The 16,034-nt window shown below is 42.8% G+C and overlaps 1 protein-coding gene across 3 annotated transcripts in view; it reads left to right on the top strand.

Moving 5' to 3' along the window:
- Positions 1-16,034, top strand: part of LOC137379480 (monocarboxylate transporter 2-like) — a 237,364-nt gene that overhangs the window by 112,545 nt on the left and 108,785 nt on the right. For all 3 annotated transcript variants that reach the window (XM_068050369.1, XM_068050367.1, XM_068050368.1), the window contains exons 3-4: positions 8,656-8,799; positions 11,006-11,830. In XM_068050369.1, the coding sequence (XP_067906470.1) occupies positions 8,656-8,799; positions 11,006-11,830 (969 nt within the window). The remainder of the gene's footprint in view (positions 1-8,655; positions 8,800-11,005; positions 11,831-16,034) is intronic.

Genomic DNA, 16,034 nt, shown 5'->3' with positions numbered 1-16,034 from the left:
CCGACATGTAGTGTCAGCAGTGTGTACCATCTACAAGATGCACTGCAGCAACTCACCAAGGCTCCTTCGACATTACCTTCCAGACCCGTGACCTCTTCCACCTAGAAAGACAAAGGCAGCAGACACCGCAGCCTGTAAATTCCCCTTCAAGCCACCCACCATCCTGATTTGGAATTATCTCGTCGTTTCTTCACTGTCGCTGGATCAAAATCCTGGAACTCCATCGCTAACAGCACTGTGGGTGTACCCATACCACATGGACTGCAGCGGTTCAAGAAGGCAGCTCACCACCACCTTCTCAAGGGCAATTAGGGATGAGCAACAAATGCTGGATTTGCCAACGATGCCCACCCCATGAAACAAATATAAAAATTCAAATCTGACATATTATTTGTGACACATCTTGTGATGAATATTCAATTTAGCACAATAGCATTAATCCTACTTTGCTTTGAAAATTTAACACTGAAATAGAAGCCGAAAGCCATGCAAATGTGATCCAGATTCAGAACAAGTATGAAACATAGGCTGGAATTATGCGGTCCCCCACTGGAGCGAGCTGGTGGGGCTGTAAAAGTGAGTGGGAGGTGGGGGGTGCCATTCCCAATGCATTCCCGCTCCCGCTGCAATTTTACGCGGGGCAATGATGGCGGGAAATGGCCCACCCACCTCAGGCCAATCAAGGCCCTTCAGTTGCAGTTAATTGGCAACTTAAGGGCCTCCTCCTACCGCTGCTTTTTAAAAATATTATTCATTCATGGAATGTGGGCGTTGCTGGCTAGGCCAGCATTTATTGCCCATCCCTAATTGTTCTGGAGAAGGTGGTGGTGAGCTGCCTTCTTGAACCACTACAGTCCATGTGAGGTAAGTACATCCACAGTGCTGTTAGGAAGGGAGATATTGCTGGTATTTTATCTGTGACAGCCAGATGGCAAAGGCCCCCAGAACTCTGCGAGGTAAAATCTGGTGGCCCTATTGTGAGCTGTGCGATGGGGGGGAGGCGCCCTCCTGATCGGGCACACTGTGCCCCATGGAGGGCCCCCTCCACGGCCCATCCACCCCCACCACACAAACGCCCCCCTCTTCCTAACCAACCCCCCCTTGCCTCACCGGAACCCGACCAATTGTCCCCGGCGAGGCTCTGACAACTTACCTTCTTTCCGGGGCCGTCGTCCCTTTTACTGCCATTGGCTGGGTGCAGTCCCAGCAGTGGCCACCGCTCCCAGTGGTGCTGCTGGGACTAAGCTGCCAGACCACTGGTTGACCAGCAGCTCCATTAGGTGGGACTTCCTGCCTCAAAGGGGAGGAAGTCCCGCCCAAGGACAATTAAGGGCCTGGGGAGTGAAAAATCCCAGCATGGCTCCTCTCCTGAGCTCGGCCCTGACTTTTCGGCCAGTAGGTGGGGCCTCCTGCCCAACGTAAAATTCCAGTCAATATTGCGAAGAAGCAAGCGATTCTCAGATCAGGATTACACTGGGATCAGGAATTCTGCAGTAGCTCATTTACAAATCCTTGTTTTCCAGCCTTGTTAATTGATTCATTCATAAATTAATCTGATAGAAAATAACAGGAATCACTTACACAAAAATGATTAGCCCTCTAAAATGTGCTGTTCTATCTTGGTGAAAATTGACACTGGGCTGGACTTGTTTAGTCGGCTGACTGTTAAAAACGGTAAATGTCAAGGAGTTCAGTTTGCTTGGATTAGAATTCTGTCGGATTGCCTCTCACTCATTGAAATAAGAATCAGCATGAAAGAAGCCATTTGGCCCATTGTGCCTGTGTCTACTCCAGCAATCCAAAACTAATTTCACTGTCATGCTCTCTCCTTCATAGCTCCACATCTGCTTCAAATATTTGTCTATATTTCCCTTAAAGAATGTAATAGTCTCTGCCTCAACCACTCCCTGTGGTAAAGCATTTTATACGGTAGCACCCTGAAAATGGCATGGACAAACTCATTGCCCCATTGCTGCAGTCATTTGCTGCGGTCTTCCAAATAGGCAGCTGAGATGGTCACCTAAAGAGGGCAAACATCTAATTTGGATATTTAAAGGGGGGAGGGTAGGGTTATGACATAACTAGGTCCACAGTGCCATTTTAGCACTGAAGTGCATGGAGTGTACGCCTGTGTATGAAGTATTAGCGTCCTGATTTTAATGAGGCCCTGTCACCCTAATGGACTGGGAATATCCGTCAGCCATCTGGGACATTCTACCAGCCAACCACCCGATGCCCACTCGGGTGGGGGTGGGGGGGGGGGGTTGAATCCACCACACAGTCTCCCTATTTACGCTATCAAAATTCTCTTCAAGGATAGGAATAATTCCCTAATCAGCAATTAATGGGTTGAAGTCCCAATCCAGAGACCTCGGCACATGATCTACACTGACACTTCACATGCAGTATTAAGGGAACACTGCATTGCCAGAGATACCGTCTTGCGGATGATATGTTAAACTGAGACTCTTTCTGCCCTCTCAGGTGATCGAGAAAGATCCCATGGTACTATTCAAAGAAGAAAGAGAGAGTTGTTCCTGGTGTCCCGGCCAATATTTTAACCCTCAACCAACAACAGTAGATTATCATTGCTTTTATTAGTTCATGTGATGTGAGTGTCATTGACAAAGCCAGCATTTATTGCCCATCCCTGATTGTCATTGAGAAGGTGGTGGTGAGCTGCCTTCTTGAACCAGTCCATGTGGTGAAGGTACTCGGTACAGTTCTATCGGATTTTCACCCAGCGACAGTGAAGGAACAGCAATATAGTTCCAAGCCAGGATGGTGTGTAACTTGGAGGGGAATTTGCAGATGGTGGTGTTCCCATGTGCCTGTTGTCCTTGTCCTTCCAGGTCAGGGGTCAGCAATCTTTTTTTCCTGAAGAGCCTTTTTAAAAACATTTTCCAAAAATAAAAACTAGCAGGGGTCGCAAGACAAAATTTCATAATTTCTAAGCCAAATACTTGTCAAATTGTCAAGTGTTTCTGGTAGAATGTGTAATTTGCATGAAATACGTGTTAGATTTATGTATCAATAGAAAAAATCAACATTAAAATAGACCTAACTCTGAATTATCACATTTTTTGAAGTTTTTTTATAATTTTGTCAGTAAAGTCGTCTTTAAAACAAACTATAACTTAATATATGTAGAATTAAGATGATGTTTTTGGCTATTTATTCTCATGGTAAAAAAGCTTCTAATAGCACATTCATAATAATTTATTGTTTCAGCTATATTAGAAACAATAATGGTTGCAACCATAAAACCTGTTCCTCAAACCAAAGGCATTGTCTATAACCATCATGTAGCTATACCACTACAATAGGTTTATTTAGAGCACATTGATGTTTATCATTAAAATAATCACTTGTATTTTTTTGGTGCAGCATAATGATTAGCTTTTTATCCCCACACTAAAAACACAGCTTACTTTTCCCTGACTTTTTTTTAGGCTTTTTTTCACCTTAGTGCAATCAAACTGGAAAAGGTTGGGAGCTGAAAATGAGATGTAAAAGAGCCGCAGATTGCAGACTGCTGTTCTATTTGGTAGTGGTCATAGGTTTGGAAGGTGCTCTAAAAGGAGCCTTGCTGAGTTGCTGCACTGTATCTTGTAATTGGTATACACTGCAGCCAAGATGCACTCGTGGTGGAGGGGGTGTATGTTTAAAGGGGGTGATGGGGTGTCGATCAAGTGTGCTGCTTTGGCCTGGATGGTGTTGAGCTTCTTAAGTGTTGGAGTGTTGAGAGTAGGACACTGCCTGTTCATTATCATATTGCTGTTAATTATTTCTTGCTGTGCACAAATTCCATGCCACATTTCTACATTGTTGCCACACTTGAAAAGTACTTAATTGGTTGTAAAGGGATGTCCTGAGGTTGTAAAAGGCACTATATTAATGCAAATTCTTTCTTTTCATCAGATGTGCAGTTACATGGAGCCAACTCTGGTATCACTAGAACTTTAACTCAAAATGACAATTTTTAGAGTACATTTTTCCAACAACAAGAGATCCCCTATTTTATTGGTCTGGACAAAACATTCATACATTGGATACTAGAGGTGATGTAGAATTACATATTACATCAAATTACATGGGATGCATAGCATGGAAACTGGGTCATTCAACCAAACTTGTCTGTGCCAGCGATAATGCTCCACACAAGCCTCCCCCCACCTACTTCATAACCCGATCTGTGTAATATTCTAGTCATTTCTCCCTCATGTGTTTATCTAGTTTCCCCTTAAATGCATTTATGCATTTGTCTCAGCTACTCCATGTGGTAGCGAATTCCACGTTCTTAACCACTCTGGGAAAAGAGGTTTTGAACAAATGTGTGATCCTTCAACCTGACCTAATTGGATGGAAAGATGCCTGGAACACTTTAGATTCAGTTAGCTTCCAGTCAGCTTGAGGCATTGTGCCTGAGATGTAACTGATGAAGTTCTACATCCAGCCACTTGCTGCAAGGTCAGGCGAAGATGAGATGAACAGCTTTGTTATGGTGTAATCAAGACATAAATTCCAGTGATCTGCATCCTGCAAATTTCAGAAATAACTGGATTGTGTCCCCTACATCAGAGTTGATATATCCAAAGTTCAGACAGTTTAGTAAATATTGTGACACTCATGCAGGGCACACCTTTAAAAACTGGTGATTGAACTCTGCCCTTTATTTACAGGTGTATTGTCAGCCAATTCAGTGCAATTTATTCCTTTAATTGTTAGTTTGGAATTGATCTTAAGCCTTTTTTAATTGGGCTATTGTAGTGTTGTGGTTATATTACTGGACTACTTATAGAGTGAGCTGAATAACCCACAGAATGAGTTCAAATCCTGCCATGGAAGATTCATTTTAAAAAATCTGGAAATTAGAAGCTGTTATCAGTAAAAGTGACCATGAAACTGTTGGACTGTCGTAAAAACCCAACTGGTTCACTAATGCCATTTAGGCTGTCATTGCCCTGTGTGGCCTGCATGTGACTCCTATCCCATACCAGAGTGGTTAATTGCCCTTTGAGGGGGCCTACCAAGCCTCTCAGTTGTATCAAACTGCTGCTCAGTGGTTCAAGAAGGCCTACCACCACCTTCTCATGGGCAGTAAATGCTGGCCTTGCCAGCAATGCCCACATGACAAGAATGAATAAAAAAAGATGCAATCATCAGTATGATTACATCATCATGCCCCAATCATACAGCTGCATTTTACTAGGTGTAGTATCTCACAGGACATCACCAAGGCCCTCCAGTGTTTCATACACTATCACATACCCCTACTATTCTTCTACATCTAAGAAGCAGACTGGGAACATGGGGAGGCTTTAATTGGAGCAACTTTTTTTCTGCTTTAAATTCACTTAAGGGAAGAAGAATCCCCCCAAAAAAGAGAATCTGAGGAAAGCTATTTTAAGCCTAGATTCTAGCAGTTATACAGTTGATGAATGGTCATAGTCTAGTCATCAAAAAGATGTTTCTTTTTGAAAGTATTACTACACATCAGCTAAAATAAGACTTTTGTGTTCATTAGTATTCGAATTGCCTCAGCATAAGTCATTAGTTTTGAATGTAGTGACAGCATTGAACACTCCTGAGACAGTGATGGTATGCAGGTCATCACGCTGCCAGATTTCACTTTTAAATAATGGAATTTGACTTTCATTCATAACGTTGGAAAGGGGAGGGCAACCTCACTCCTTCCTGAACAGCCACACAGTTTGCACAGTTGTGTTAAATCCATGTTTTTTGCAGTCCTGATACAGGGAAGTTCTTGACACCGTTATAATGCGCACAAATGGCTTCCAGTCTTACTGATTGCAAAATAAATTGACACTCAGAGCTGGATTTTCTTCATCTGTGTACTAGAGTTCTTCTTAAACTCACCAGGGTTATGGCCATCCAATTTTGCTCTGTACTTCTTTGAGTAATGGTATCCAGCGATACGAAGCATAGGCTGGTAAATAGAGATGATACAGATCAGCGATAACGTAACTAAATGGCAGAACAGGTTTGGTAGATTGATTGGCCTACTCCTATTCCAGTGTACTGTAGGTCCCAGGTGGTCTGCATGTCTCAGCCAGCGTTCTCCCTGGGACTTAAAATGGTCCCTAAAGTAACACCTTTCTGTCCACCCTGTTGGGCAGGAACGGGGTGGTAATGCAATTAAAATAACAGCAACAACAACAGTTTTTTTTATATAGCGCCGCTAGCGTAATAAAACATCCCAAGGTGCTTCACAGGAGGGGTATAAAGCAAACTTAGACACTGAGCCACATAAGGTGATATTAGGGCAGATGGCCAAATGCTTGGTCAGAGCAGCAGGTTTTAAGGAGTGTCTTAAAGAAAGAAAGAGAAGTAGAGAATCGGAGGGAATTCCAGAGCTTTGGTCCTAGGCAGCAGAAGGCACGGCCGCCAATGGTGGAGCAATTAAAATCGTGGATGCTTAAGAGGCTAGAATTAGAGGAGTGTAAATATCTCAGAGGGTTGTGGGGCTGGAGGAGATTACAGAGATAGGGAGGGGTGAGGCTATGGAGGGATTTCAAAACAACGATGAGAATTTTAAAATTAAGACATTGCTTGGCCAGGAGCCAATGTAGGTCAGTGAGCAATGGGGTGGTAGAGGAACGGGACATGGTGCGAGAAAGAGCACAGTTAGCAGAGTTTTGGATAACCTCAAGTTTGTGGAGGGTAGAATGTGGGAGGTGGCCAGGAATGCATTGGAATTGTCAAGTCTAGAGATAACGAAGGCATGAATGAGGTATCAGCAGCAGATGAACTGAGGCAGGGTCAAAGTCAGGCAATGTTACAGAGGTGGAAATAGGCAGTCTTCGTGATGGCATGGATATGCAGTTCAAAGCTCATCTCGGGGTCAAATATGATAAATATGATCGCACAGTACTTAACCACCTTGTTCCCGTTGATACGTTCGAGGCAGGAGGAGTGCACTGTCTTTTCTAGTTTTACTTCTTCACAAGTCACAACATTTATTCAAATGTTTATCTAGTTACCAGTACAGCCAATCATAATCTCTATTTTTTTTTATCCCAGAATAAAGTATACCAACCAGGTTTCTTTATTAAACAACAAAATTATCAGTTTATTATGAAACAATACTTAACCAGTAACGAAGCAAAGCATTAACACACATATTGAAATATGAAAGTTCCCTTACTCACACACACACTGGAAAAAATACAGCAATTCCCTCTGCAGAAGTCTATTACACAAAAAAAGACTACTTTGGCCAAATACTTGCTAATTCTTGACTTAAAAAAGAGAAGATATGGAAGGAAGTCAGTTGTCCCTTTTTTTGGTCTGGCCTCTGGGTATACGGAGATAAGTCACTGAGATTGTTTCAGAAGCAGTCCGTTCTGGAGATGTTGAGAATTATTCTAATAGGCTTTCCAGGAGAAATGTGGCTTCAGCACACACTTGAATCGCAGGATATTTTTCAACTTCTCAGGAGCTATGCAACACCAGAGATTTTAGCTCTCCCAAACTGGATCTTTGCAGGATTTCTTTAAAGAGGTAGAGAATGATGTGAGCTGGGTGGTTTTTCCCTTGGCAGGAAAATGCCAACTGTCTTCAAGCAGTTCACACCCAACTGCACTGAAAACAATTTCCAACCCCCAAACAGAGAGTCAACCTTCTGACCTCCATAAATCTTGACATGTGACTTCTCTGTAACCATTTTTCCCCAGGTCACCAAGGGTTCTGTTGTTTACTGAACCCAAAGCACATGACTTCCAGCACAGGTGTTTTTCAAACAGCATCTCAAGTGTCCTTTTGGTGAACTTGGCAAAAAAAAACACATCCATGGAATCTTTTCATTTTTAACACAAGTCCTCAAAAAAAATAAATAAAGGAAACACTTTCGTAACACCATTGAGGTCAAGGTCTCTAGAATTTAATATGTAAATGAAGGCCCCGCCGTCGAGCGGGGGTCGGGGAAGGGGGCAGCACCGAGGCCTCACCATTGCCGGTAAAATGTGATGGGGTCTTGTCGGTGTCGGGGATCGTGGCGGGTCGCTTATGCAAGTATTTTACAGGCCATCCCTCCACGAACCCTGACGTTGAGGGGCTGGTAAAATTCAACCCAATGGATTTATTTCTGGTGGAGAATGGGAATGTGGGCAGGATCTTACTGCTGAAAGGTCATTACATGTTCTCATTCTTTCTGCTATTGGTCAGCTAATTATGTTCCGTGATAGGTTGGTACATGCTGTTGTTCTTGCTGCTGATTGGTCAGCTATTGTGTTTTGTGGTAAGTCGATACATACTATTATTCCTGTTGGGGTATGTTGGTTGCAGAGCAGGTGGTGATGTGTTTCTTGAGTAGGAGTAGCCAGATATCACTGATGAACAGGCCACTGTCTTGGGCGATGGTGTGGTGTTGATAGATCTCCATAGCCTCCTTGACGCATCTTGTATGCCAGTGCGTAATAGATGAGATGAGTTTGGAATTGGACCGTTCAATGCAGTGGCTATTGAGTTGAGCATGCGTGACGACTTTTAATTCAAGACATATGGTTTGATGTATGTTTTTACATTTTCTTGAGGTTTCAAGACTGTGAATACTTTGTACAGACTTTGAACAGCAAAGTAACTTATATTGTAATGGAATATGACAGCCTTTCCCTTTCTCTTTGTTCCTATTAGGGCCTGTAAGCAGTATCTTGGTAAACAAGTATGGATCCCGTCCAGTGATGATGGGTGGAGGCCTGCTATGTTCAATTGGAATGATAGCTGCTTCATTTTGCAACAGTATCCTCGGGCTTTTTATGTGTGTAGGCTGCATTGGAGGTGAGTATTGTGCCCAGCAACATTAGCTGAAGATGTGCCTTATGTATTCTGATTGTGTGTTACTCCCTCCACAACTTGCCTGCATTGATGATAGATTGGTACTTGCAATCTGGAGGGTTGGACTAGGCCCCTTGAGTATGAATTGCAGTCTTTATTAATAATTACACTTGACAGCCTTCAAGTTATATCTGGGAGGGAGAGCAAGAAAGCCTGCTGGAATACCTCTCTCAATACTCAATTATAACTCTTAGCAAGTTGGCTAGTCTTCATTGATGACATATATGGAGTAGGCATGGATTAAATGGGACTACTTTTCCAAGTAAAGGATAGTGCAGTTGGAGAGAGTTAAATTAGCAGGTGGAATTTGAATAGGGAAAAGAAGGAATAATTTAATGAAACAACTAAGTACTGAAATTCATTTTAACATTATACTTATCAACATAAGAACATAAGTAGGAGCAGGTGTAGGCCATGTGGCCCCTTGAACCTGCTACACCATTCATTAAAACCATGTAAACTTCCATATCAACTCTACTTTCCTGCCCTCTCCTATATCCCCTGATTCCCTGGCCTGGATTTTACAGACCCCCGATGTCAGGGTTCGTGGCAGGGGTGGCTGGAAAATGGCTCCAGGAGAGGGCTGCCATGCACCCCGACGCCAGGAGGGCTGGCCCAATATAGCAGGCGGCGGCGAGGCCTCATGGCGACCACCCCCCCGCACCTCCCACCACCCCCCCGCCACTAGGTGATGGGACCCCCATTTACATATTTAAATAAATGGAAATGAATGTATTAATCATACTTATGCTGCTGCCTTCTGACCCACTGTGACTTTCCTGCTGCTGGCCGGCACTCCCACGCCTTCAGATCCCTGTCTGGGGAAACGAGGTGGAACACTTGTGGGGAGGGGGGAGGAGGTAAGTTTCTCAGTATGGGGGGAGTTGTGGGTGCGGGGAACTGGGTCAAAGTAACATCATTGGTGTAGGGGATGGTGGGAAGGGTTTTAGGTTAAACTTTATGCACTTTGGAGGGGGGAAGGTCAGGTGAACAAGGTTAGTGTTTTGGTGGGGAAGAGGGCAAGTAATTAATTTAATTGATATTGGTGGTGGGAGAGAGGCCAAATAAATGTATTTAATTATTTTTCATTCACTTTAGCTTCAAATATATAAATTTAACGGCAGGGCTTAAAGCACTTTAAAAATGGCGTCAGTGCCTTGTGCACAAGCAGCTGACGCCGTTGCTGAGTACGGACAGTCCACCCCCTCCACATGATCTGCGGGGAGGCCCGCCTCGGCTATTTAAATGAGCCACCGCGCTTAGGATCGCAGTGGCTCTGCGACCATGGGTTGCCATCGTTTTCGCCCGCCGCAGATTTCAGCGGCGTGATTGTAAAATTCAGCTCCCTTGGTGGCCAGCATTCCTCATCAAGAAATGCTGCAGTGCCTATTTTTAGTTCATAGAGGTACCTTGCTGTGAATGAAAATGTCACAGTGTCATTCTGACTGATGGACAGTGCAGGAAGAAAAGTCACATTGGTGCAATGGAGCATCACTATTCTGAGGTTGGGGTGTGTTGGGGCTGTGTACATGTAGCTTTATTCCTCACCTTACCCTATGCTGTACCTGATCTGGTGCTGACTCCGAGTGCAGGAAACAAACAAAACATTTAATTCTGCAAAACTCACTTGAGGAAGGCAAAATTTCACCCAAAAAATTCTAAATGTAGAGGTAAAAGCAATAAAATGCGACAAGGCATGATGTGATACCAGTAGTGGAATTCTGCAATTGATACTTCTTCCAAAGCTGTTATATGCAGTGACAGCACAATTCTTCCTGATGTATTGAGGGTTACTGTGGGAGGATTGTAATGTTGGTCAAAGAGATGCAGCATTGAAATGTCTTCATAGCTGTACAATATATCATAAATGTTTAACAATTTAGTTACAAAAGTAAACCAAAATGATATTGGAAGTGCACATGTGAAATAAAATATCACAAATAAACTGATATGTGGCATATATGAATTATGTGATGATTGATGGAATAAATACAGCAATTTCTGATGTCCCATGCTTTATAACTCATTCACACCTGTGTGCATTTTCAATACCAACCCATATCCTTTTTGGTTAATCCATATATATTTTACTAATCTTTATTCCCAATTTACATATTAAGAAATATATTGTTCTCCTTATTTTTTTCAGGCCTAGGATTGGCTTTCAACCTGCAACCAGCCTTAACTATCATTGGAAAGTACTTTTACAAGAAGCGCCCCATCGCCAATGGCCTGGCTATGGCTGGTAGCCCAGTGTTCCTTAGTACTTTGGCACCTCTGAATCAGTACTTAGTTAATGTCTTCGGTTGGAGAGGCAGTTTCTTTATCCTAGGAGGAATACTGTTGAACTGCTGTGTGGCGGGATCCTTGATGAGGCCGCTACAACCCACAAAATGCAGTGTCACAAATGATGCTTTAAAGAAAGATGAGAGCAGAGATGTGGGGGATGGTCTGTTGCAGAAAAAGAAGAAATTAAGCTTCTTTGAAATATTTAATAAATATCTAGATCTCAGCCTCTTCAAACATCGGGGATTTCTGATCTATTTGTCAGGAAATGTCATTATGTTTTTTGGCTTCTTTGCCCCGATTGTTTTTTTGGCTCCTTATGCCAAGCACATGGGCATAGATGAGTATTCCGCAGCGTTCCTGCTTTCCATTCTAGCTTTTATAGATATGTTTGCAAGACCCAGCATGGGGCTTCTTGCAAATTCTAGATGGGTGAGGCCAAATATCCAGTATTTCTTTAGCTTTGCTGTCTTCTACAATGGCTTCTGTCACGTCATGTGTCCATTGGCAAACGACTTTAAAGGCCTGGTGGTCTATACCATCTTCTTCGGCTTCGCCTTTGGAATGGTGAGTGCTGTTCTGTTCGAAACGCTAATGGACCTAGTTGGCGCCAAGAGGTTCTCCAGTGCAGTGGGACTCGTCACCATTGTAGAGTGTTGTCCTGTCCTTCTGGGACCACCACTGGCTGGTAAGCATCATATATTCTGAAGTCTTCTGGAAAGTTACATGTAATGCAGTGTTTACAACCTACACCTGCTATGTTTGTGCAATGTTTTCAGTAAGAGAAATATTTATTCTTGGCATAGATGTATATATAAACTGAGGGGGGAGGGGACTACGAAGAAACTCAATACTGGACAATCCAGCTAAAAGAAGGTAAATAAATAAAATAAGGGGAATTAAATACTGAAGTGATGGGATGGAAAGAAAGTAGGTCCAGAGAACAAAGGGAGGTAGAGGAAGGAAGCTGGAAAAACAGGAAGAAATAATAACCCTTTTCTACTCAGTTAAGTCAAGATGTTGCGTATTTTTCCAGAGTTGGCTGCCTGTGCTATTTCATTCCAGCCATACACAGTTAAGTAAAGAAGGAGGGAAAAGATGCACAGAAACAGCCCTTTCCATTTACCTGAAATTGCCTACCTCTACTACTTCTAGCTGTATTAAAACTGAAATGCGAAGGAATTTCTTCTGTCAGAGGGTAGTGAATGTCTGGAATTCTCTACCCCAGAAAATTGTGGAGGCTAGATCACTGAAAGTATTTAAAGAGGATGTAGATAGATTTTTGAAATATCGGGGGGGTGGTTGAGGGCTATGAGGAGCTGGCACGAAAGAGGAATTGAGGTCTGGGGCAGATCAGCCATGATCTAATTGAATGACAGGGCAGTTTTGAGGGGCCGAATGGCCTACTCCTGCTCCTATTTCTTATGTTCTGATATCTGTCATTGAAATATTTAACAATACTTGAGTCATTTTTCCGGCTTGTCATTTACACACAGTTTCAAACTGTAAAATGTATCCCAAGTATTGGAATGTGGCAGAATGATAAAGTTTGAATGTACTTAATAATGCTTTCACATTTCACATATTTCACATTGATTATAGTTTCAAATTCAGGTCCTATGGAAACTATGCTTGCTTCTCGTAAGTTACAGTCTATTACAGCAAACTATCTGTTGTCTGAGATGTGGCCTGACTCACTGATCCACACTGGTCTGTGTTTGCGAAGTCCATCAGGTTTTCTAAAAATTGCATTTGCTTGGTACAATATTGCACCCAACTCTTTAAATGCTGGCCACCTGGGAACATTGGCAACTTAATCTGCATGGTTTGGAGATAAAGGGGCATTAGTTTCATAAAATAACTTTTGTAAATAAATATTTCAGCTAGTGGGACAAGTAAAATTAGACATTGCATTATTTACATAGGATATTCTGATGAAAATAATTTATGGCTCTCCTCCCTCAATGAATAGTAATTGTTTGACGGCAGGTTTATCATGAAAGCAGCACACCTTTAAGAAGTCCTGAGCAAGACTTTATGTAATATTTTTGGCGTTCTGCTCTTACCTTTGGCCTTTGTTGCTCTTTTTTATTTTATTTAAGAAAGGATATACTGGATTTGGAGCAGTTCGAAAGAGATTCAATAGGCTGATTCCTGGGATAAAGGGATTGACATCAAGAACAGCTAACAGATTAGGCCTTTATTCATTAGAGTTTAGAAGAATGAGGGGTGATCTTATTGAAACGTACAAGATTCTGAGGGGGCTTGACAGGGTAGATGTTGAGAAGATGTTTCCGCTAAGTAAGTTCGCAGATGACACGAAAATTGGTGGTGTCGTAAATAGTGTGGAGGAAAGCTTTAGGTTACAGGACAATATGAATGGTCTTGTAAGATGGGCGGAGCTGTGGCATATGGAGTTTAATCCTGAGAAGTGTGAGGTGATGCACTTTGGGAGGACTAACAAGGCAATGGAATATACAGTGGATGGTAGGACCCTAGGAAGAGGGGTCAGAGGGACCTTGGGGTGCTTGTCCATAGGTCACTGAAGGCAGTAGCACAGGTAGATAAGGTGGTTAGGAAAGCATACGGGATACTTGCCTTTATTAGCCGAGGCATAGAATATAAGAGCAGGGAGGTTATGATTGAGCTGTATAAAATGCTAGTTAGGCCACAGCTGGAGTACTGTGTACAGTTCTGGGCACCACACTATAGGAAGGCTGTGATTGCACTGGAGAGGGTGCAGAGGAGATTCACCAGGATATTGCCTTGGCTGGAGCATTTAAATGATGTAGAGAGACTAGATAGGCTGGGGTTGTTTTTCTTGGAGCAGAGAAGGCTGAAGGGGAATATGATTGAGGTATACAAAATTATGAGGGGCATTGATAGAATAGATAAGAAGAAACTTTCTCCCTTAGCGAAGGTGTCAATAACAATGGGGCATAGATTTAAGGTAAGGGGCAGGAGATTTAGTGGGGGATTGAGGAAAAACATTTTCACCCAGAGGGTGGTTGGAATCTGGAACACATTGCCTGAAGGCATGGTAGAGGTAGGAACACTCCCAGCATTTAAGAAGTACTTAGATGAGCACTTGAAACGCCATAACGTACAAGGCTACGGGCCAAGTGCGGGAAAATAGGATTAGTTTGGACCGGTGCTTGATGGTCAGCGCAGGCGCTTTGGGCCGAAGGGCATGTTTCTGTGCTGTAAAACTCTATGACTCTGTGACTAGTGGGGGAATCTCGAACTAGGGTACATAGTTACAGAATTAGGGGACACTCATTCAAAACTGAGATGCAAAGGAATTTCTTCTCAGAGAATGTCTGGAATTGTGTACCCTAGAAAGTTGTGGAGGCTAGATCACTGAAAGTATTTCAAGAGGAGGTAGATAGATTTTTGAAATATCGGGGAGTTGAGGGCTATGAGGAGCTGGCACAAATGAGGAGTTAAGGTCTGGGGCAGATCAACCATTATCTTATTGAATGGTGGGGCAGGCTTGAGGAGCCAAATGGCCTCCTCCTGCTCCTATTTCTTATGTTGCTGCTGAGACACCCATTGCTAAGGCACCCGCTTCAGCCATTGTGAGCAATCACCCTGCTTTTCACCTGCTCAATGGAATAACATAGGAAATGTAAGTGCAGCGAATATGATTGTTCGTGCAACACAGCTTATTCATTTGTATCCCAACGCAGCAATATTCTGAAGGTCACCTTCAGTTCAATATCTCACCATTTCCATTGCAGCGATGTTCCTGATCTCAGCAGTTCATTGTACAACCACATTTTCACCAGTAAAATTGCGTGAACGTGGACTGGCTGTCAGTTTTGAATGATAGTTGTCACAGCTTAGCACTTGCACGCTCAAAGTGATAGCAGCAGCTGCTCAGCATTATCAAGTTGAGCATTACGTGTGGAACAGTCAACTTAATGCACCCATTAAGCTAAACCTTTGAAAAATATGACCAGTTCAAGCACTGGCAGCTTATAATGTTTCCTATGTGTATTGTAGATCATACGCTTGTGATTACTGGGTCCCCTACTTTAGGCATAACATCAACACCTGACAAACATCCATGCAGATGTTCCCTATGACCCTACCCCACACATACAGCTAAGACTGGCTAAGTTGATCATACATTCACCAGCTTCTTGCCAAACTAAAGCTGTTCAGGTATAGATTTTCATTATGCGATCTAGCCCTTGTATTTATTTTGCATAAAGGATGAATCAGGTTTTAAAGAAAGGCACTTTTTAAAAATGTAGTTTTTCTTCCTGCAAATTATCTCCCAGCTCTGAGCCAACTGGCCTTTGTGCCTGTGCTGTGGAGAAGTTAGACAGGCAGCTTGGCTTGCAGACCACTGCCGATGTCTGCTCTAACTAAGCGTAACTCTTCCCCTTTTGATTTTTCCTTACTCCCTAATGGAAATGCTGTAGCTTCTGCTTGGCCACACTTTGGTGTGTGCCTGGATCAAGAGGCTGACAAAACAGAGATTGATTCTATATTCATACCACTGTGTGTGCTTCTGAATGTCCGAATTCAGATGCTCAGCATCACGTAGTAACCCATCTACTGACTGAAAATGCTTTAAATGCCAAAAATACATTTCAGCACAACAAGCTCAGTGTCAGAGTGGAAGCATTTTTGTGCTGGCAGTGCCATAAATTTAATCTTTTGCAACAGTTACATTTTACCATTGCTATACTTTGGAACATCATAAAATCATTTTGCAAACAGAGGACAGCCAGCAAGTGGCTGCTTCTTCATTGATGTTCTGGAAAGTCTCGCTGTGTGCAATATAAGGAGATGTTGGAGCATGGATTTTCCCTTCATGTTGTTGCACTAGACATGCCATACCAAATATATAAAAAGAAAGGAAAGATTTGCATTTATATAGC

The sequence above is a fragment of the Heterodontus francisci genome, chromosome 18 (genome assembly GCF_036365525.1).
Source record: "Heterodontus francisci isolate sHetFra1 chromosome 18, sHetFra1.hap1, whole genome shotgun sequence".
In the NCBI taxonomy this organism is placed as follows: domain Eukaryota; kingdom Metazoa; phylum Chordata; class Chondrichthyes; order Heterodontiformes; family Heterodontidae; genus Heterodontus; species Heterodontus francisci.
This window is presented reverse-complemented; position numbering and strand designations above follow the sequence as displayed.